The 23,358-nt window shown below is 45.4% G+C and overlaps 1 protein-coding gene across 3 annotated transcripts in view; it reads right to left on the bottom strand.

Annotated features, from left to right (window-relative positions):
- The window catches only part of CUX1 (cut like homeobox 1), a 1,218,817-nt gene that overhangs the window by 468,624 nt on the left and 726,835 nt on the right, over positions 1–23,358 (bottom strand). For all 3 annotated transcript variants that reach the window (XM_086954570.1, XM_086954568.1, XM_086954569.1), the window contains exon 12: positions 5,774–5,832. In XM_086954570.1, coding sequence (XP_086810696.1) covers positions 5,774–5,832 — 59 coding nt within the window. The remainder of the gene's footprint in view (positions 1–5,773; positions 5,833–23,358) is intronic.

Raw genomic sequence — 23,358 nt, 5'->3', positions numbered from 1 at the left:
CAGGTGCAGTACTGCAGGAGACTGGGTCGGCCGTCTGGTGCAAGGGTGGAATGAATGCAAAATGTGGAACTGATGTCAGGCTGCAGTTGTCATGGCCCTGTCCGATAACTGAAGTCCTGCCAGCCGCTTGGCCAGCCACTATAGCTGCGAGGCCAAGTAGTAATGTTCAAAGTTGGGAACTGCTAGTCCAACTATGAATCAACTTCCTTTAACCTATTTACTACTCACCACTGCTACCTTTACACTGTCCCCTAATGGTCAGTAGGCATGTTTGTGCTCTACCTGTCACAATACATAAGTAACATGCTTAAAATATCTGAGAGGCGGTCTGTGTTTTTTTCAAAGTGGGCAGTGCCTGGGATAGCATTCCTGGGCTCTGTCTCCAAGTCTAGTTCCTCAGCTTTCCAGGGCTAATTAACGCAATCAGATGGCCCATTTAGGATGTTGCCCTTGTCATTTAGGAAAGGTGGCCCTTAACAGTGCTGGATGAATAACTTGATTGATAAAGCTTTATTCGAGATATATTCTCATAAAAGCACAACATACATTTAAATACACCACAGTTAAATATTTAAATCACATTTATACAAATACATATTTTTAAAACAGTTGTGCGGGCTTAATCAATGTAAAAATTAACACATGTTTAAAACAGGGATCAAGTCACATTTGTAGAAAAGGCCCTCCGCCTAATGGACCAGGCCCACCCCAAATACTTGGCTATACCCAGAACAATAGGCTCGTCAGTTGAGGTACAAATGATTCTCATTGCCTCAACACTACTAGATGTCCCAAGGTTCTTACACACTGGAGCTAACCATACCCTCCTTGGAGTTGCATAGGCATTGCAAACAAATAGGAAGTGGCCCATGCTTTCATTGGCTGCCCCACACGCCGGGCAGCACAGGGTGTTCAAACTCTTCCACCTGCCTGTTAGATATCTCAGGGGGAGGGAACCAGATCTCAACTGGAAAAATAACTTCCTATCCATAGGGACAGTTATACTGTCCCAGTACTGTTTAAATGTCTCTACAGCCCAAATCACACATTTTTATTGTAATTTCCAAGCTCTGCTTAATCCAAACTGTGAGACCAGCCATGGGTCTACCACTAGCACCTCTATTTGCTGGAATGGAGAAATGTAAATAACTTGGAAGAAAAATGGGATCACAAGCCCATGTCTCCTGTAAACAGCACACTTCAAACTCATTAATAAAATCAATCCAGGTTTGTGACATCAGCTTGCTACCAAGTCCTGCAATATTCCAAGATATAAATTTACCAGCAATAGAACCATCCCTACATACTGTTCTTATTGGGGGCAAAGTAGGGAGATTCATTGGGCTACCACCATGCCCTCCCCGGTTTTGGTCATTGCCCATAATATTGTGCTCCACTCCTTGAGTGCCTGTGATACTTGGTGTGGGTGATTCCCCACTCCCCTGATTTTGCATTAACTCCCCACTTGTTTCCTTCACAAGTACAATCTTTTCACCAGCATTCATTTCGTTTGGCAAAACATTATTATTCAAAGCAGGAACGTTAAGGTCCCCACATAGATTCCAACCAAATATACCACCCCTACTATTCCAATAATCAAGCTTTGGTCAATAACCCCAACCCAAACCTTGCATACCATCCAAAGGGTTGTAGTTTAAGCCATTACAATGGTTTTGCCATTGCAATGGTGTAGTAGAGGGAACAACCCCTACCGAGGGGGGGATGTTAGGACAGCTTAGATTCCTAAACACACCTATCTGGGCGCATGTTTGCCTTGGGTAGAAAAAGGTAAGATCGACAATACCAATTCCACCACTACTTGTGCCCCAGACCTGCCTAGTAATCAAACCTGCCACCCTGGGATCTTGAAAATTGATGACAATACAGTCCCCCTCCAGGTTTTTGGGAGTACAACCAATCCAATCTGTCGTCCTTACCCCTATTATCAGCCCATCCACTTCCCCTGGTAGTGGTCTATTTACCCTTAACCAGTGCATTACCTTATTTTACAGCATCTGGAAGGTTTCTCTTTGTCCAACCAAAAGAGGTGGCACATTAGTAAGGACCGCCACATAGGGATAGGAATCTGGGGTAAGGTTCACAGGGGGTATCTTTTGGGGGGGGGGCTTCGTTATATAGGATGATGGTTGTCTAATAGCTGGAACAACAGGACGGAGTGTAGGAATATTTGATGGTTGCTGGGAACTAATGGGCACAGCATTGCTTATTCTGGAACCGTTATTGCCCCCTGCTCCAACATTAGAGCTGGGTTTAGGAATACTTCGCAGAGGCTGGGAACCATTCGAAACAGAAGTACTACTTTGGAGGCATCCTTTATTCTTACCCTTAGGCACTGGGTCATGGACCTTGGTTGTTTTTTTCCCAGTACTGGTGCCAGAACAAGCTTGCACTACAGAATTAGTCTGTTGACCTAGTCCCTTTCCCTGGGGCCCACTTGTAGTTCTACCTATTGGAGGTTGTATTTCTACAGTTGGTAGATTTTTTACCTTCCCAATAGGTTCCTGCAGCTTACTACTCTCACTCATTCTAAGTTGGGATTTAATTAATGATTTAGTGGGAAAAAAGTTATCTAAAGTGGCCTGCTCAAAATGATCCAATCGGTTAACTAACTTGTTAACTTGTTCTTCTATGGGTGTCAGGAGAGACCTTAATAACTTTTCCAGCTCGGGTAGCAGTAAATGAATAGGGGATGAATTCTCAACCAGCCCCGTCCCCTGGGGCTCATTGATAGTAAGGCCTGGACTCACTGAAACAACGATTCCCCCCTCATCAGATGGTTCTCCACTTTGGCTAACCCCAATATATTCCTTTTGCGTATGCAAAATTTTTGCAATTTTCCTAACTTTATTTGGAGGTTTAGAGGAATAGCATTTCCTCGGGGCAATACTCCTCTTTCTTTTCAAGCATGGTTTAGGTTGGGGCACACTGGTAGACACACTAGGTTCAGCTATACAAGTTGGGAGATCAATGAGATTTGTAGGTGAAATTATAGGCATGGTGGGAATCTCGGATCCCGAGTTCGAACCACCCTTAGTCACCAGAATTGGAGGAGAGACATAAGGTGTTTCAGACACAACAGGCAGGATTATGGACGACAAAGGGGTAACCAATACCGGGTAGGCTTGTGGTGGCCGTTTTTCCACAGAATTTTTGAGGAGCTCAATAGACAGCCTACGTTCAGCACGTCTCTCTGCCAGGGAAATTCTTGAGTAATGCGGTTAAAATATTTATCTAGTGGGCCTAAAATGGCTAGCCCAGCCTCGGCCTGGGGAGAGGCCAAGGTGGTACTATTTGTTAATAAAGACATTGTTTACAGGCCCCGGCAGTTTGTACAATCAATAATTAGTAAAGGTGAAACACGAGTAAGACTACGTATGATTATACCACCCTACAGGCTGTGATAAGTTCCTTTACGCTAAATGTCAGTGGGGTGGCCCAGCCCGGCCTCCTTCGGCCCCTGACGGCTTTAGACGGCCCACCCTTTGCCCGGGCTTTGCCCCGGGCGCTCCCGCGCCGCGGGTCTATACGTCACTTATTGGTGTTTAGGACGTAAGGGCGGGAGTGGGGCGGCGCTTGCAGGGAGAGCGGCCAGGTGATGGTGATCGGCCGACCGGGGACTCTTGGGATCTGCAGTCCCGGTCTTCGCTCGCAGCCCTGCAGCAGCCCTGAACTCCCCAGCTAGCACTTGTCCTTGAAGCAACAGTTCCCCTCAGGCTTCAGGAGCGGTGCGGGACCCGCGGAGCGGGTCCGGCGAGGCGTGGGCGTCCAAGAATGAGAGGCTCCCACACGAGTATCTGAGGGCAAAGGTCCGTGGAGCAAAGAGCAAACAGCAGACAGATCCCACAGAGGAGAGTAGAGGGAGAAGTTTTAACCCCACCTGTGAGCTGGGGGCGGCGCTTGCAGGGAGAGCGGCCAGGTGATGGTGATCGGCCGACGGGGAACTCCTGGGATCTGTAGTCCCGGTCTTCGCTCGCAGCCCTGCAGCAGCCCTGAACTCCCCAGCTAGCACTTGTCCTTGAAGCAACAGTTCCCCTCAGGCTTCAGGAGCGATGCGGGACCCGCGGAGCAGGTCCGGCGAGGCGTGGGCGTCCAAGAATAAGAGGCTCCCACACGAGTATCCGAGGGCAAAGGTCCGCGGAGCAAACAGCAAACAGCAGACAGATCGAATAACGTATATCTGCGTGTGGTAGCAGATTTGTGTCTCTTCCACAGCTCTGAAGCATAAAGCAGTGACTTGTCCTGGAGTTCTAGGACATCTTAGTTTTAGGTGACAACGTTGAGTGGGAACTCACTGACTAAGTATCCCTTATCAAGGCGCAGTCAAACCTCTCAAATTCAAAGACCTTCATGTGGAACATAAGTTCAAAACAACTTTATTTCGATTCATGATGAATCATAAAAAGTACACAGACACAAAATACATAATCATGGGGTACAGTTACGTTAAATTGATATCACTATTAAAATTGAACAATTAAAATATTTACAAGTTTTAAAAAGTACAACAGTTTCTCAAGGATTCCATAAATTGTCGCCAATGATGTTATTTTGTCTGTTTCCGGCACGTGTTTTAAGGCAAAAAGCAGCTACCAAGAAGTTTGCGACACTAAACATTGTTAATGGTGAATCTAGCTTTTTTAAATAAAATAGAGCTGGTTTGGCTTGGACAAACCCCTTGTTTTTGAGCAACGGGACAATATATTTTTTCCTAGGCAAGGCGTAAATGCTGCAAAAAAACATAAAATGTATAGTGTCCTGCAGAGAGTAACTATCGCATTTGCAGACAGGTAAGTCCTCGGGCTTAGCCCACACCTTTGAGTCATTTAACAGGAAGTGAATCTGATTAAGTCTTAATTTGGTTAGTAACCAGCGGTGTAGAGGTATTGACACTACCGTTAAATAAGGTTCGATGGCCATTGTGGACTTAGAAACATAGTGCTCCCTCACAGTGGGTTTTACAAGCTCACAACTTTCCCGCTCTGTTTCTCTCATTTTTGTAAAATTCACTTTGAACCATACCAGATCATCTTTAACAATACAATCCGGGTTACAGAATAGATCAGGGCGGCCCAGGGAGTTTAGGGTATTTTTAATGTATGCAAGCCACGGGATATTTCTCATATTGTCCAAGCGTAAACAGTCCCTCATGATTGTGTGGTTCAAAGTTAAATTAGGGTTCATGTGGAACATAAGCAATGATAGTGTATTTTTCCCAAGGATCCCTAAAGGTAGGAGAGGTGGGCCGATGGAGGAGGAGGCCCTCTCCTGCAGGGTCAGGAATAAGCAAGAATTGGCTTCATTGTGTGGGCCCGATTAGCCGGCCAAAGTTGCCAGCAGTAAAATCCTTAAAGTGAAAATGCTAAATTTAAATTCTTCTGTAAGTACGATAAAGCGTTTCTGGCTATTTAGGTGAAGGAACCAAACATTCCATTTCTACCCCAGTTGTTGTTTGCTGATAATTATTTTATCATCCAATTAGATTGGAAACAAAAAAAAAACACTTAAAATACTACTTTTCAGTGAACATCACTGGGTTTTAAAATATTTTTGGGAAAGATTTCTCTTTAAAAAAAATGCTTCCTAGAATTCCATATATTAGTGAAGATATTCTAATAGTATATGTAAATCATGATGGTGTAAATAAATATTAGCAAGTGGAGCACCATATCCGTCATTTTCAATGCTGTAGACAGCAAAGAATTGCCAAAACAGAAGTACTTCAACTTACATTTTTATTAATTAACATACTCACGTTAATTCTTTTTTAACCTCTTCATAGTCCGCCTGACCCTTCAGCTTTTCTTCCAATTGCTGCAAAAAACAAAAATGCAAAAGAGGACAATAAAGAACACGTCTTTTACTGAAGACAGATCACATCTATTCTCGTTAAACTGGAGCACTGCAACAGACTTCTAATAACGGTTACACTTGAAGATATCCATATCTGTTGCCTCCACTAATCATAGGATGCTCCTTGATTCTACCTCAGTAACCACAAAAAATGCCTGTGTGGTGGGTCTCACATATTCTGGGAACACGCATCAAATCTACAGTGTGGCCGGTGTAAGGGTGGTCTTTAGCCTAGGCACTCAAAGTAAGAAAACAAGTTACTTACCTGTAACTTCAGTTATCCAGTATTGGTATCTTTCATAGATTCACATGCCTGAATCATTCCCCGTCGTCGAGGCGGGAGTCCCACGGTAAATAAAAAAGCAGTGCCAAAAGCACTTTGCAGTAGTAGGCCCTAGAAAAAGGCCTGAGGCCTATATTATAGTAGCCTATCTACCTCATTATGCTAAAAGACCCAAAGTCTTTGCTCCAACCAATCAGCTCACAGCACCCTCTAGAACCTTCCCTGCAGAGCCAGCTCTCCTCAGATTTTCGTAGCACAAGTGGGAACAAGTATCCCAAACTTAGAGAACTGACTCTCCGGGGAGGAGGGTGGGTTGCATGTGAATCTATGAAAGATACCAATACTGGATAACTGAAGTTACAGGTAAGTAACTTGTTTTCTTATCCAGTATTGGGGTATCTTTCATAGATTCACATGCCTGAATCAGAATAGCAAGCAGTAAGCCAGGCAAAGTCGGTTGCGGATGGTGGGAGACTTATTGCAGTGCACCCCCATGACTGTATAGTCAACAACCAACAAACGCCTAGAGATTGATCTATCAATAAATCATGTTCAAGTTCAACATTGAACTTATGCATTTTCTTTCTGGAAAGAAATCCTAGGCATCATACAACAAATACACAACATGTTAGCATATGTCTGCATATTTAAAAACAATCTATTGAATTGCATGTACTTTATATGAAATAAGTGAATATCAGTACCTGAACATACTCCTTAAGGAAACAGGTGACGTAAAACAGCTTGGCCCACTGCCGCATCATCCTGATTTGCTGATTGCAGGCAGTAATGTCTTGTAAACGTGTGGACATTCTTCCATGTCGCAGCACGGCAAATGTTCTCAAGCGTCACTCCTGCAAACAAAGCCGCAGACGCTGCTACAGCTCTTGTGGAGTGAGATCGAACAGATCTTGTCAATGGTCGATTAGCCTTGACGTGGCAGAATTGAATAGCGGATGCGATCCACCTTGAAATTGTGGCTTTAGTGACCGCTTTCCCCAATGTAGTCTGGCCATAAGCTACAAACAGTTGATCGGATTTTCTCAAAGACTTGGTTCTCTGAAGATAGAATTTTAAGCATCGTTTGATGTCCAAAGAATGCAATGTCTTTTCAGCCGGGGTTGACGGGTTTGGAAAGAAAACTTTCAGCTTGACAGGTTCATTTAGATGAAACTGGGAAGGCACTTTCGGTATGAACGTTGGATTTGTTCGTAAAGTGACATAGTCCTGGGAGAAGTGTAAAAAGGGCTCCTTTATAGTGAAAGCTTGAATTTCTCCCACTCTTCTTGCGGAAGTTAGCGCCAGTAATAAAGCAATTTTCCATGTCAAGAACTTTAGGTCGGCTCTATGGATAGGCTCGAACGGATGCTTCATCAGCTGTGATAGAACCGTGTTGAGCTCCCATTCCGGTGGTGAGGGCTTCACTGGGGGATAAGCCCGGAACAGACCCCTCATAAATTGCTTGATTAGCGATGAAGAGCAGAGTGACAGAGTTAGTCATCTTTCTGTACCTGGATACGGCCGCTAAGTGGACCTTTATTGATGAAAAAGAAAGGCCAGATTGCGCTAAATGCAACAAATAGGGTAATATCTTTTCTGCCGGTGCCTCTATAGGGTGTAAAGCACTAGAGATGCACCATGCGCAAAAACGCTTCCACTTGAGACGATAAGTTTTTAATGTACTCTGGGCTCTTGCCTTCTCTAAAATGTCCCGGCATTCCTGAGGAATTTGAAGATGCTCGAATTCTAGGAAGTTAGGAGCCATGCGTGCAATTTCAGTGATTGAGGATCTGGGTGAAGTACTTGGCCCTCGTTGCGTGACAGTAACCTCGGAGTTACACGCAGTTTGATCGGTGGCTCCTGTGAAAGTAGCATGAGTTCCTGAAACCAGTACTGGCGAGGCCACTTGGGAGCAATGAGGAGAAGGCGACAACTATCCACTTTCATTTTGCGCACCACTCGTGGAATCAGAGGGATCGGAGGAAAAGCGTATGCATAGGTCCCTGACCATCGCATCGAAAGGGCATTCCCCCTTGACCCCTGTTGAGGATATCTGCTGGCGTAGTACCGGCATTTCTTGTTCTGTTGGGTCGCAAATAGGTCCAACCTGGGTTTGCCCCATCTCTGAAACACATAGTTCAACTGGCCGTCGTCCAGTTCCCACTCGTGGCAATCTGACAATGTTCTGCTCAGTTTGTCTGCCAAGGTATTGTAGAGGCCTCTGACGTGCTCCACTTTGAGAGTTATGTTGTGAACTGTTAACCATTTCCATAACTCTTGGGCTTGTTTGGATAGCGTTGCCGACCTCGTTCCTCCCTGCTTGTTGATATAAAACATGCTTGTGGTGTTGTCCGTTCTGACTAGAACCGAGGATCCCACTATCCTGGGGAGGAACGCTTGAAGAGACAGACAAATGGCTTTCAACTCTAGGCTGTTGATGTGGCATTTCTTGTGTTGCTGAGACCATTTTCCCTGCACTTGCAGTTCCTGGAGATGACCACCCCAGCCCTCCATGGACACATCCGTTGTCAGAATAAAATCCGGAGGATTCTGCAAGAATGAAAGCCCCTGTTCCAGATTGCTGATCTGAGACCACCATTGGAGTGCATGCACCATCCTGTTGGTGATAGTGATGGTGTCCTCGAATGAACCTGTCGCTTGATGCCATTGACAGTTCAGTTCCTCTTGCAGTGGCCGCATCTTTAGACGCGCCAATGGAATGAGGTTGATGGCTGAAGAACACATCCCCAGAAGTGATGCAAATAGGCGAACTGAAAGTGACCTTCTTCTTGCCAGTTTTTTGGCCAACGCCTGCAGACGGAGTTGTCTCTCTCGAGATAAGGATGCCTTGCATTCCACTGTGTCCAAGCAAGCTCCTAGGAACAACAGGCTTTGTCTTGGATGCATCTGAGATTTGGTTTTGTTGATTGTGAGGCCTAGCGATGCGAAGAGATTGCGGCATGCCGTAATGTCGGCTCTTACTTTGGCTGCTGATGGACCTTTGACTAGCCAGTCGTCCAAATACGGGAAGACCTGCACTTTTGCTGCCCGAAGAGCTGCTGCCACAGGGGCCAGGCACTTCGTGAAAATTCTTGGGGCCGACTTGAGGCCAAATGGGAGAACTTTGAATTGATAATGGGCGCCGGCCACAGTGAAACGGAGGTACTTCCGATGGTTTGGGTGGATTGGGATGTGGAAGTATGTGTCTTCCATGTCCAAGGAAGCCATGTAATCTCCCTCGTTGAGGCAACTGAGAATGTCCGAGAGGGTGACCATTCGAAATCCCTGCTTCTTGAGATATTTGTTCAGATTGCGCAGGTCTAGGATCGGTCGCCATTCCCCTGTTTTCTTTTTTATAAGGAAAAAACGGGAATAGAAACCTGTCCCTCTCTGATGGATTGGAACCTTCTCTACTGCGTTCTTGAGTAGCATAGCTTGCACCTCCTTGAACAATAAGTGAAGACGAGGGGGAGGGGGACCCCTGGGCGGAGTTGGTGGAGGTTTGGTGATGAACTCTAGGGTGTGACCATGTTGGATCAAGTCTAACACCCACCGATCCAATGTTATATTCTGCCATTGCTGTTGGAAAGCAGATATCTTCGCGCCCACGGGAAGGTAAGGGGTTGGAGGTGGCGCCCAATTGCTCTCACTGTTTCTTGTGACTGTCTCGTCCTTGGTTGTTTGCGCGCCTTCTTCCTCCTTGGCGAGAGAAACCAGCCGATCCAGATTGTCTGTAAGAGGACTGGTAGTTCTGGCGGTATTGTAGTTGATATTGTCTGCCTTGCTGGTAATAACTTCCTCTGGACGAATAACCTCGTCCTCTAGCTCCTCTGAAAGATCCTCTTTTATATTGCAAAGATCCTAGTGACTTTGCAGTATCTGTGTCAGTTTTAATCGTCTGGAGAGCCTCATCGACATGTTTTCCAAAGAGAGACTCTCCGTCATATGCCATGTCCAGTATTTTCAACTGAACCTCCGGACGAAATGTAGTGGCTTTTAACCACCCTTGACGTCTCAGGACAGCTGCCCCAGCCAACTGCCTGAAATTCGTATTCGCCATATCTAGAGCGCAGTCGATGGATTCTTCCGCTGCCCGCTCTCCTTCCATTAAAACTTTCCTGGCTTCTTGTCTCTTGTCCTCTGGCAATAGCTCTATGAATTTAGCCATTTCCGACCACATTTGGCGATCGTAGCGCCCAATAATCGCCATTGAATTTGCTATCCTGATGGATGCTGCAGCCATGGTGGAAAATTTCTTCCCAATAAGGTCTAATCGTCGCCCCTCTTGATCTGGTGGAGTAGAAATAGGGGTAGCTGGGTTCTTTGACCTTTGCTGCGCCGCCTGAGAGATTACCGAATCCGGGCGTGGATGACCAATAAGGCACGCCGGACTAGAGAGCGGAGCACGATATTTCTTCTCTATTCTGGGTAATACAGCAGGTACAGATGCAGAGTTTTTCATTATCTTTATGCCTTCCTTCCAAATAAAATCAATCATGGGAATGGCTCTAGATATCTTTCTTGTTTCCTCTTTAAAGTCATGGAGGAAACACTCCGTTTGCTCCACTGTAACCGGGAGCTTAAACTTGGTTGATGCCCTCTGCATCAGGTTGTGAAAGCCACCTACATCTTCAGGCGGTGAATCTGAAGGTTGTGGAGTTGGAGGGGACGGCATGGGTATAACATATTCATCCCATGGGTCTGATGAAGGTATGTTAGGCAACTCTCCATCTTCTACCTCCTCTTCTGATGACGTATCCGGAGTTTGTGGAGGCAAGACCGGTTGCGGAGTTTCCACAATTGGAGAAACCGGTGGCTGTTGCCGAGGAGGAACTACAGTATCAGATTGAGGTACTTGCGGTGGAAAACGCTGCTTGTAGTCCGCCAGCATAGCCTGTAAGTCTTGTATCAAATTAGGCGGCAACTGAGTGACTTCCGGGACTCTAGGCCTTCTCTGATGTTCCAATGAATGAGGCACTATGATATCCTCCTGGTAGTAGTGTTCAGCGTATGAATCGTCTTCATCATCATCTTGGCACTTGATGACAAGCTCGGATGGGTGACGTGCCACACCAAAAGCACCCTCATCATCATCATCTTCAAAGTCATCTTCTTCATCATCAGCATAAGTTTCTAGAAGATGAGAAGGCATAAGCGGAGATATATATGAACCCTGTTGCCTCTTATAAGACACTAATTGAAAATTCTTTGTCGCTATTGGCGTACAAAAGGCCTGATTTCCAGTGGTAGGTCTTAGTAAAGCTGATCCCATCGATCTTGATGACTCCGGAGACCAAGGTGCATCCACTTGCTGAAAGGATGCCGTCGTCGACGGGTTTATCGTCGACGAGATCGACGACGAGGGCATCGTCGACGATAGACTTGCCGTCGACGGGACTGTCTTCGACGGGCTCGACGTCGACGGGACAGTCGTCGATGGACTCGTCGTCGATGGAGCCACCGTCGACGGGACGGTCGTCGACGGGGTAACCGAGGACGGGCTCGTCGTCGACGGGATAGACGTCGATGCTTTCTTCGTCGACGAGGCAGTCGTCGACGGCGGCGTCGACGACTTCGTCGACGGGCTCTTCTTAGATGCCGAATTTCTTGATGATGATGGCGTCTTCGTCGACGAGTCGTCCACGAGAGTTCTTTTTGTCACGATACCAATTTTTGTAGACACAATCGGAGTAGTAATAGATGTAGTGGATATCATATCCATAGAAGAAGAGGTTGAAGTAGAGACAGTGGTTACTGGAGAGGAGACAGTAGAAGTCTTACTCACAGTTTTCTTTGCCGGATCGTTGGTGGCTGAGGCTCCAGAGACAGAATGTTTGGATCTCTGTGAAGAGCCTGAAGTAGAGTGGGAGGTCTTAACATGCTTTCTCCCCTCACTTGCCTTGTCCTCTTGAGACCTCGCCCTCTTGCTAGAGGTAGAGGCTCTGTCGTCATCATCCTTGGAAGAGGACTTAAGCCACAAAAGGACTCTGGCTTCCCTATCCCTTAAGGTCTTGGCAGGGAAGGTAATGCAGATCTTACAGGTTTTTGCAACATGCTTGGGATACAGGCAAGAAATGCAGTCCTTGTGTAGGTCATCCACATGGACCCCCTTCTTCTCGCATGTTCTGCAGGGTCTGAACAAGGCCTTCTTGTCAGACATCTTGAAGCTCTTGAAGAAAAAACTGAGTCAAGACTCAGGGAGACTCCCTTCCACACGACGTGCGGTGAAAATCTGAGGAGAGCTGGCTCTGCAGGGAAGGTTCTAGAGGGTGCTGTGAGCTGATTGGTTGGAGCAAAGACTTTGGGTCTTTTAGCATAATGAGGTAGATAGGCTACGATAATATAGGCCTCAGGCCTTTTTCTAGGGCCTACTACTGCAAAGTGCTTTTGGCACTGCTTTTTTATTTACCGTGGGACTCCCGCCTCGACGACGGGGAATGATTCAGGCATGTGAATCTATGAAAGATACCCCAATACTGGATAACTTGTAAGATCCAGCGTAGAGTACTCAAGCGTCATTAAGGTTTTCCTACATTTCATTGTATTCCACACCACTCACACATTCGACAGGGGCACGAACATTAAAACAAGTTAATTACCTATGGTGACGCTCTTCCTGGTAGATACTTTATCTAATCACAAATTCCTTAGCTTTGGTCTACATCCAGGCGCCAGACTGGATCCAGATAATGTTTCCAGCAATGCTCCGATGTGCCACTAGATGGCGCCGTGCAACTCCACGGTGACGTAACCTGATCACCTGGTAAGTAACCGAGCGGACGGAACTCTGCTTATTCTTTATATTATTTTAAGTGCCTTCGATCTTTCTCCTTCAATGTACTCTAAACATATTACGAACTGTCAAATACATCGAGCTGATTCCTAGCATGAGTCCTTAAGATGTTCAGGAGTTCAGTACAGAGAGTGGAGTGGCCTTAGGAATCTGTGGTTAAACGGAGCTTCCACAAAAAAGCGCTTTACTGAAGTACCTAGCTCTGCAGATGGATACTCAAAAGCATTAGATTGCAGCTGCTCAATCTCCGAGCATGTAGGTTGTGGAGGCTGGGGTGTACGGTCGTGCCCTCTTGATGAAAGTAGTAGCCAGATCAGAAGTTCCAGCTCCTATCATTTTGTAGACCAACACGCAAAGGGTTGTTCATGGCAGAGGAGAAATGAAGGTCACAGAATACCCTTTTGGTTGAAGACATTCTGCATCGTGTCGGAAGGAAGACCAGAAGTTGTTTGTTCTGCTCATCTGCTATGGAATTTAGAGACCCCAGTTGATGGATGATGTTCCTACAGTCCTCATAACACAGAGTCCAAGTCCACACTCCATCGTTTATTGCCAGCCACACAGTGGAGGACCTGCACCAGCCTTCATTTGATGGCAGCGAGTAAGGCTTTTAGAGCTAGACAGATTACCCTAAGTGCAGGAAGGCTTAGGGGTAGCCAGTCCTCCCCTGGAGACCATAGGCTTCTGATCTCGACCTCTCCAGTGTGAATCCCCCAAACCAGCACAGATGTCGGTCACAACTGTGAAATCTTGCTGCAGATGGGAGATCGGCCTGCCGCAGGTCAGATTGCTGCTAGTCAACCACTTCCATAGATCCTAAGCTGTCTCCTGTAAGATCTGAACTCAGCACCTATGCAAGGTCCTGTTAGGACCAGCCATATCATATATGGTTGAATCATGTTTTAGTAGGTTCAATGGTGTATCTTCAGCTGGATTAACCGAAAGTTAGCCTAATTGGCAACTTTGCTAGAATACACAAGTAGACCCTCCCAGTTTAAGTTTCAAATCTTGCTAAAGACAGCACACCACCTTCTCCTGAGCTTCCACAGAAAGCCTACCATGTGTTTTATAAATACGTCATAGAAATGTCTCAAGTGTCTAAATCAGTAAACATCCTGGCCTTGATACACGAGCAGCCAAATTAGTCATCCCAATGAACAGACCCTCACTATCATACAGATACAAATAATACATTATATTTGCTCATAGTAAATCTGTAAATACTGATGGATGCTTCCTCAATTGCGGCAAAGTCCAGTTATTGATCAGCTGGGAAGTCCAATAGCATTTTTTGACATATTAACCTCATACAGGAGTATACTAATGGAACAACAGACACCTGAAACAGTGGAGAGTTTGAAAAAAGGTTTCATGGATTTTATATGGGGTATTCTGAACAACACACACAAAAAAACTTCGGAGTAGCAGAGCTAGCGGCCATTTCCGCCCACATGAAATAAATTTTAAAATCATCAAATATGCACTGTACGAAAGAATACCATGGAAGAGACTGAAATAGTCAAAAGTGTACAGGGATTAACAAACTTTCAAGTGCTAGACGGGAATATATATATATATATATATATATATATATATATATAATTAATTATATATTATATAATTTTTTTTAAAAGGGGGCTGAACCTTCATTTGACAAAGAGCTGCAGCTCCAGTGAAATAAAAAAAAAAAGACAGGCCAGCTGTTAAGGATATAAAGATGAAAGTAGCCTCTTCAGTTGATTATAGCAATCCATAAATAAACCACTGGTGGTTGTTTGTGGGGGAGTGAGAGGTTTGATATGGAGATTAACAGAGAAATCAGACAATATATAATCACTAGGCATTTATTGGAAGGCAAACAGGTAACAGACATTCAATAGTAGATTAATAGCCATTCAAAAGTAGATTAAGAGTGACTCTATATTCCTAGATATTTTATTAGTTTTAATCCCAGTCAAGAACATGGGCATCAAGAGATTAATAATATTCAACATCTGGTCTAGAGACAGTTTTGTGGAATCCCAGACGCTAGACTAACTGGAGGAACCCATCCCCGATGACCAGAAGTCAATGATACAACGAGACGCACTGGGTGGCACTATAAAAATACTTCACCTTCAACACCTATCACTGTACATTAGGTATCCAAGTGCAGAGGTGAATATTTTGTCTACCTTCATTGATGTTGGTGATATTTAAATAAAGTCAAAGAAGTACTATAGTGAGACTGACAGCCACAAAACATCACCTCTCATCTGCCATGAATGCAATTTCATGCATCTTCCTTCTTATTTCCAATACTTTAATTGCAGAAATGGATAATCATTATAAAAAATATGAGTATTTGTTTTACAAGTTTTCTCAGGTAGCTGGATTGATGGGCCACTAAGCAATTAGATCAATTTATTAAGCGAACTGTCATGGGGTAACAGATACCATGTAGACTTGATACATTTGAGCAAGTGAGACTTTTGCTACATGTGAGTAATTTATTAATGAAATGATCAAAAAAATCTAACATCAATTTCTACTATAACCGAGTCCTCTGGACTAGATCAAGACAGATTCTCAGAGTTAGCGCCCGACAGTTCATTACTAGACATAATAACAGAACTCAGGATGTTTCAGATTAACAGGCTAGATGCTGTCTCATGGAATAAAACTTTGTTGGAATTTAACAAGTATTACAGAAAACCTATGATACAAAGGTTTAAACTAAATAGACTATTAGAAGATGCAAAGTCTAAGGAACCAAACCTATGATCATTAGCCTGGAAAGTTAGGGATAACCACCAGAAGGCGAAGAGAGACAACTGTAAAAATGAAGGCTTTCGCTTACTATAACTTAGAAACAGATGTTTCACATGGGGAAAATTGTGAAAAATCTCACCAGTTCTTTGTGTTGCGGTGATAAACAATCCCGATACTGGAAGATACTTAGCTACACTAGGAAATAGTGAGAAAAGTAATAATAACTAATTAGCTACAGTACAAGTTTTTGATTGTCCTAGTGAAAGAAATGTTTTAGGTAGTGAGAAAGCAGACCATAGTCAATCCTGTAAACGGCTTGAGAGAATCTAGGAATGAGATGAAGTGTATTCAGTCAGTCAAAATACGGTATTCAGGCTGTTCGCCCATAAAAGTAATCTATCTGGCGATCCCTGATTTTGATATGGGGTTGCCTTTATGTGGCGGTGAAAAAGACACAAAAAGTTGTTTTGTTTTAAGAAAAGTTTGTGTCCTTTCGATATAGTACAGCAGTGCTCTTTAGACATCTAAGGTGTGTTGAGCTTTTCTGCGACTGTTTGAGTGCGAGAAAAAAACGGGCAGCTCAACTGATTGATTTAGATGGAATGGTGAAATGACTTTAGGAAGGAATTTAGGATTAGTACGAAGAACCACTTTGTTATGATGCATTTGCAAAAAAGGTTCTTGAATGGTAAATGCTTGTAGTTCTCTAACCCTTTTGAGAGAAGTAATTGCTACTAGGAAAGTTACTTTCCAGGTTAGGAATTGCAATTCACATTTATGTAATGGTTCGAAGTGAGATGTGTAAAGGCCTGTACAGGTATGCCTACAATAAAAATTCTTTAAAAAAAAAAAAAAAAAATGGTTCGAAGTGAGGACCCATTAACCTTGTAAGAACAATGTTCAGGTTCCACACTGGTGCCGGTGGCGTTCTGGGAGGAATGATTCTTTTGAATCCTTCCATGAAAGCTTTAATAGCTGGTACTCTAAAAAGAGATAGATGTTGTCTATTTTGTAAGTATGCTGCAATGGCAGCAAGGTGTAGTCTGATATACGTATAGGCTAAATTACACTTTTGATGTGTTGGATAGACACGTCTAATGGATTTATTTGGTTGTTTTGGCAGTATATGACAAAGCGTTTCCACCTAGCAGCATAACATGCTCCAGTAGTGGAACGTCTAGCTTCTTTAATGATGTTCATGCATTCTGGAGGAAAGTTGAGGTAACCAAACTCTATGACCTCAGGAGCCAGATCGCTAGGTTGAGCTGAGCTGGGTCTGGGTGTCTGATATCTCCATGGTTCTGTGTTAATAGGCGTGGAAATAGGTATAGTTTTTGGTATGGTACTAGAGACATTTGCATCAGCGTGGTGTACCACGGTTGTCTGGCCCAAGTTGGAGCGACTAGGATGAGCGTCAGGGAATGTTGTTGCAGTTTGCGTACTACTAACGGAAGTAGTGGGAGAGGAGGAAAAGCGTACGCAAATAGTTTTGACCAGTTCATTCATATCGCATTGCCTTTGGACAATGGGTGTGGGTATCTGACGGCAAAGCTTGGGCATTTTGCGTTTTCATGGGTGGCAAAGAGGTCTATCTGTGGTTGTCCCCACATTTGGAAGAACGAGTGAAGAACTTGCGGATGAAGTTCCCACTCGTGGATCTGCTGTGTTTGTCTGGGAAGTGTCTGGCTAAGAGGAAGATCTTTAGCGATATAGCCCATCTCCATATCTGTTGTGCTAACAGAGAGCTGCAGAGAGTGTGTCCCCCCTTGTTTGTTTATGTGGTACATAGCTGTCATATTGTCTGTTAGGAATAAGACAGCTTTGCCTGACACTTGAGTTTGAAATGCTTTCAGAGCTAGAAACACAGCTAGCAACTCTAAGTGGTTGATGTGGAGTAGCTTTGGTTACGGTGTCCATCTACCTTGCATGGTGTGATGCAGTAGATGGGCTCCGCAGCCGGAGAGCGAAGCGTCCGCGTTCATGACTATTTGAGGAACTGGCTCTAGAAACAGTCGACCTTTGGAAAGGTTTTTGGTGTTCCACCATTGCAGAGAACGATGAGTCCGACCGTCTACCAACACTAGGTCTATTAATTGACCTTGAGCCTGGTTCCATTGGCGTGCTAGGCACTCTTGAAGTGGACGCATTTGCAGTCTTGCGTGAGGTACTACAAATATGCAAGATGCCATTATCCCTATGAGCTGCATGAACACTCTAGCTGGTAGCGAGTATTGCGGTTTGAATTTTGTTAGGAGAGTTTGTCCACTTGTTATCCTGGCTGGAGAGGGATAAGCTAGTGTTAGTTGGGTGTTTATTGTAGCGCCGAGATACTGTTGTATGTGCGAGGGTTGCAGATGCGATTTGACGTGATTTACTGTGAATCCCAGGTCATGCAGCAGTTGAATAGTAGCGTGAGTGTGTTGCACACACTGGCTGTATGAGCTGGCTTTTATGAGCCAGTCGTCCAGATATGGGAAGACATGAATATGTTGTCTTCTTAAGTGTGCTGCTACTACTTCTAGGCATTTGGTAAATACCCTTGGAACTGTTGTGACTCCGAATGGGAGCACTTTGAACTGGTAGTGTTGCCCGTCTAGCACAAATCTGAGATATTTTCTGTGCACTGCGTGGATGGGAATATGGAAGTAGGCGTCCTTGCGATCTAGAGTGACAAGGAAGTCGTTTAGTACCAGTAATGGGAGGACTTGTTGGAGTGTGACCATATGAAAATGATCCGACTGTATGTAAATGTTTAGAGGTCTGAGGTCTAGGATGGGTCTTGGAGATCTGTGCATCTTTGGTATTAGGAAATATAGGGAATATACTCCTTTGTTTCTCTGATGCTCTGGAACTATTTCTATTGCATTTTTCTGCAGGAGGAATATTACCTCCTGTCTGAGCAATGTTAAATGTTCCTGTGACATTGGACGCTGCTTGGGTGGTATGTTTGGGGAGGTAGATGTTAGTTCCAGACAATAACCTGATTGAATTATTTGGAGCACCCACCTGTCTGATGTGATGTTTTCCCAGGCTGGCAGGTATTGTTTAAGTCTTCCCCCGACAGGAGTGGAATGGGAAGGGGAAGGGAGTCATTGGGCAGGGGTAGAGGCAGAGCGTGATTTGGTATTTTTGCCTCTGCCTTGGTTATTGTTACCCCTGTAACCACCCCTTTGGTAGCCATTGCTGTAAGTAGATGGTGTAGGGGCTTTGTACGAGGTAGAAGCTGTGTCTGAAGTATATCCCCTGGTGGCACATTAATAGGATGAGCGACGAAATGAACGTCTGGGAGCCTGTGACTGCAGGGCTCCCATAGATTTGGCAGTGTCTGTATCCTTTTTTATTTTCTCTAGTGATACATCTACTTCGGGTCCAAATAGGTGTTGCTCAAAGTGTTGATTAAGAATGGCACTTTGTACCACAGGTTTAAACCCGGATATACGTAGCCAGGCGTGTCTGCGTAGTAAAACACTGATGTTAACTGCCCTAGAGGCAGTATCTGCTGCATCGAGGGCACAGCGAATAGAGGTGTTTGTGATGTTTTTCCCCTCTTGGATAAGCTTGGTTGCTGTATCCTTATACCTGTCAGGGAGGTGCCTCATTAATTACTCTAGCTCATCGTAATGTGCCCTGTCATATCTGGCTAGTAATGTCTGTGTATTGGCGATACGCCACATGTTTGCTGCTTGAGACGCTGTTCTTTTCCCTGATGCGTCAAGAAGCTAAGATTCCTTATCTGGTGGTGCAGCCTCACGTGATGTTTGTGAGTTTGCACTCTTGCGTGCATTGGAAATTACAAGTGAGTCTGGTGGTACTGGACCTTTAATATATGCTGGGTCTGAGGGGGCAGCTTTATATTTTTTCTCTATACGAGGGCTAATGACCCGAGTTCTGACTGGGTCCTTGAAGACTTCAGGGGCATGCTTGATCACTCCTTTAAGCATAAGTAAAATGGATGAGGACCTTTGCGCGTTATCAAATGTATCCATTAGGAAGTCTTCCTTAACAGGGTCTGTATGCAGGTCTACCTCATGATATTGTGCGGCCCTGTGAATTAATTCATTAAACCATATAGTGTCTTATGGTGGGGAAGGCCTTGAGGGGTATATGTCATCTGAGGGACATTTGGGACATCTGGGGTGGTATAATCATCCCACGGGTCTGGGGATCCTGTAGGCGTGGCTGGATCAGGTATGTTACCCCCATATCATCAAAGCTATCATCCCTGTCTGGTATGATAGAGGGTTTTGGGGAATGCTGTGTTATGGGGGGATGTGGTGATGGTGCAGGTGAAAGAGAAGAGGAAGGCAGTCTTAAGGGAGAGGTAGCCGTGTCCTTCTTCTTTGAATGCGGAGCTGGAGCTGGTGTGTCCAGTGGTTGCTTTTTTGAAGCCAAAATCAAGTGTCCAGTAATTGGATCCTTAGCTACAGTCTTTTGAGCAGGGTCTGAATAGGGTAAATTCTCTGCAGGAGGTTGATCTTTTGGTGCGGAGGAAGGCTTGGGCACCGAAATGGCTTGTTCTGGTTTCTTGACAATGTCTTTCACTGGGGAAGCAGTAGTCTTTTTCGGCTCCAAAGCTTTCAATTCCGAGGATTTTTTCCGTTCCGGTATGGTTTTTGGATCCGATGTTTTTTTTTTAATCGGATTACTTTTTCGGTTCCCGTGGTTTTTTGGAATCCAAAGCTGGTTTGCTTGGTTCCGACCTGGGTTTCGGTGCCGAAGGAGTAGTGGTATGTTTCGGCGTCTATGGTTTGGATGTCGGTGCCGTTGTCTTTTTCGGTGCCGATATATGTGTTCCGGCACCGTGTGTAGGTTGACTCAAGCTCGAGTCGCCTGAAGGCTTAATTGGCTTCTTAGCCGGGCCCAAAGGTGCAGCAGTAGAAGCAGAGTGACGGTGTGCACCCGAGCCCGAGTGCGAGGGTGTGACCGGGGCCTTCTGTGTCGAGGAAGGGTCGGGGTCAGCGGTCTTACTTACGACCCGTTGCGCTGGAGTGATGTCCTCGAAATCGTAATCTTCTGCTTCGGAGCTGCTGTCGACGTCGTGCTGTTGTGGGACGTTGACGCCTTCCTCAAAGATTTCGTCCGGAATCGGAGCTGAAGATCTTTGAGCCATTATTACCCTTGCTCTTCGGTCCCGGATAGTCTTTTTGGAGCGGAAAGAGGCACAAGCTGAACAGTCTTTCGCCTCGTTCTCTGGAGAGAGGCAAAGGTTACACACCTCATGAAGGTCGGTGTGGGGAAACTTCGACCCACATCGAGGACACTTTTTAAATGGCGTTGAGGCCTAGGTTGGCCCGAAGGACGTCGTTGACGACGACGACCGGAATCAAGATCCTCGATGTTTAAGAGTAGCGTTGACTGGAAACTGTTCGAAACTAAGTTTTGTAAGTTGGTGAGGATTGCGCGCCGAGGGAAATTGGTTCCAACACGGAGCGCTGGAAAACACATCCGAGCCCGGTGGCGGAAAAAAACAATCTGGGGATGGAGCCATCATCCAAAGGAGGTGTCACCTATCCCGTGACTTCCAAAGACTTTTCTACAACAAACTGGCAGTTCGATATAAAATTTAGAAACAGGGGATTGAGTGAACCCTCCGAAATTTCCAGTTCAGCCCAGCGCCGGTCACTATGCCGAAATTGACCCGACAGAATGCCGTAGATGGTCCAGAGAAAGTCTCTTAGACCTAAGACCTTCAATAGCAGGCAACCACGCAAGGTCCAACCCTGCGTTAGCCCAGCATTGTTACACCTGTCCAAACTGCCAATTTTCCCTTCATGCCCCTCCGCCTTATTCATGCAGGGACACAAGAGAGAGACGCCTTCTCACTCCCCTACGTGAACTGAAGGCCTGCCTAGTCAACTGACGGTCCCTTCCTAAACATGCTAGTGATATCTGGCTCTCTCTTACATCGAACGCCTGAGACTTGATGTTCCTCACGGAAACTTGGACAAAAGATGCCTCGAACCCCGATATTGCTGTAGCAGTCCCCCCAGACTATCAATTTGTTGGGCTTAACAGACCTGGATCAAAGGCAGGGGGAGGAATAGCTATTATCCTTAGATCCCACTGGAAAATCTCTTCCAGAAAATTAGATAACCTGGGATCTATTGAAGCCATGTACTTCAGTATCTCCGAGGCTGCTCTCCTTATTGGTGCAGGGGTGCTAATCTACAACCCACCTATCACTCCCCCCACCCATACCACGGATTTACTTACGATCCTGGTGAGGTTCCGTGACAATTGTAAGTGGTGTTTTTGACTCGCACGAATATGGTCGAGTCTGGTATCTATGAACAGCAAATGACGAGTTTAGTGGGTGTACGCGTTTTCGCTGTGCTAGCCTAAACCGTTCGTTTGTTTCGTGGGTTTCTTCATCCGAGCCCACGGGTTCCATCTTAGATACGGCATCCATTTTGTCTCTTGCCCTCAAGTAGCCAGCGAACGGACGCTGTCCGCTTCGCGACCCTGGGATTCCCAAACTCTTGCGGAAGACACGTTTCCTTTGAAGGTGTCTTTATGATGAGGGGGATGGCACTGTAAGGCAGATGGCCCCGCTCGAGGCTCATCTTGCCGTGCCGGTCTATTGTCTTAGTTGTGTATTCATTAGGCACGTCCCCTTTGATGCCTGCAGCTCGTGTTTCCCGATACCTCCCCTTTTACACCCTTTTCGATCTGCTCACTGTTCCTGTCTTTTCTGCACCTGTTTTTGTCTCTTCCTTGATTCGTTTTACTGCTGATTGGAATGTACTAATGGTGGGAAGATGTGCTTTTACAGTTGGGAACTACCAAACGTTACTGTACTTATGTTCCGGGCCCTGAATACATGAAAGCGACCCCTTATGGTCTTTACGATGGGAACCAAGTTGTAAACCTTTGTGTACCATGTTATCCTATGCACGAAAACTGTATAAAAGGAGCGATCCACAGATACAAGTTGAAGCAGACTCCTCGAACCTACACGTGTTGTACTTCCTGTGACTTCTGTGTTCCCTGCAGGTGCACCCCGCTTCATCGATCCTGTTGTCGAAACAAGTGGCCCGACGACTTTTCCCGCGAAGATCCCCGCCTCCTGACGGCTGCGACGGACTGCTGCCCCGACTGTAGACCTGTTTTGGCGCCTGGCGTAGACCTTGGTACAGCGAGACGATTGACGGGCCTTCCTGGTGACGCCATTGATCTTTGAGTTAAGTATTTGTGGGTCGCTCCCAGAGTCCTTAGTTGTGGGTGCTTAGTTGTTGCATGGTTCCATTGCATTTGTGGTTCTTAGTACTTTGTTCTTTGTTGTGATATTTGACGTCTGCAGTCGACAAAAACCGAGGGTTTTTGCTCTTTGCAGGGACATTGTAAATCCTATAACCCTTGACGTTTGTGAAACTCGGTTAGTGTGCACGATGCCTGGCCGTAGTACTTTGTTCAGTTGCTTCAGAAGTTGTGGTGCGGATTCCCGACTGGAGGACTCGTGTCCGATACCTCCGGTTGGAACTCCAACTTATGAGCTGTACAGTAGACATGGTTTAGGTCCAATTACATTCAATGAGTGTTGGGTTCGTTATACTAAAAAAGACGGTGTCCTTAGTTGGCCACCTCATGGTAGTTTTGAGACCCCGATTTTAGATAATCTAGAAGCTAAATCGTTCCAAAGAAAAGCAAGGCCGGCCATGTT

The sequence above is a fragment of the Lissotriton vulgaris genome, chromosome 2_1, assembly GCF_964263255.1.
Source record: "Lissotriton vulgaris chromosome 2_1, aLisVul1.2, whole genome shotgun sequence".
Classification (NCBI taxonomy): Eukaryota; Metazoa; Chordata; class Amphibia; order Caudata; family Salamandridae; genus Lissotriton; species Lissotriton vulgaris.
The sequence above is the reverse complement of the archived record's forward strand: the minus strand, read 5'-3'. Positions and strand labels throughout refer to the sequence as shown.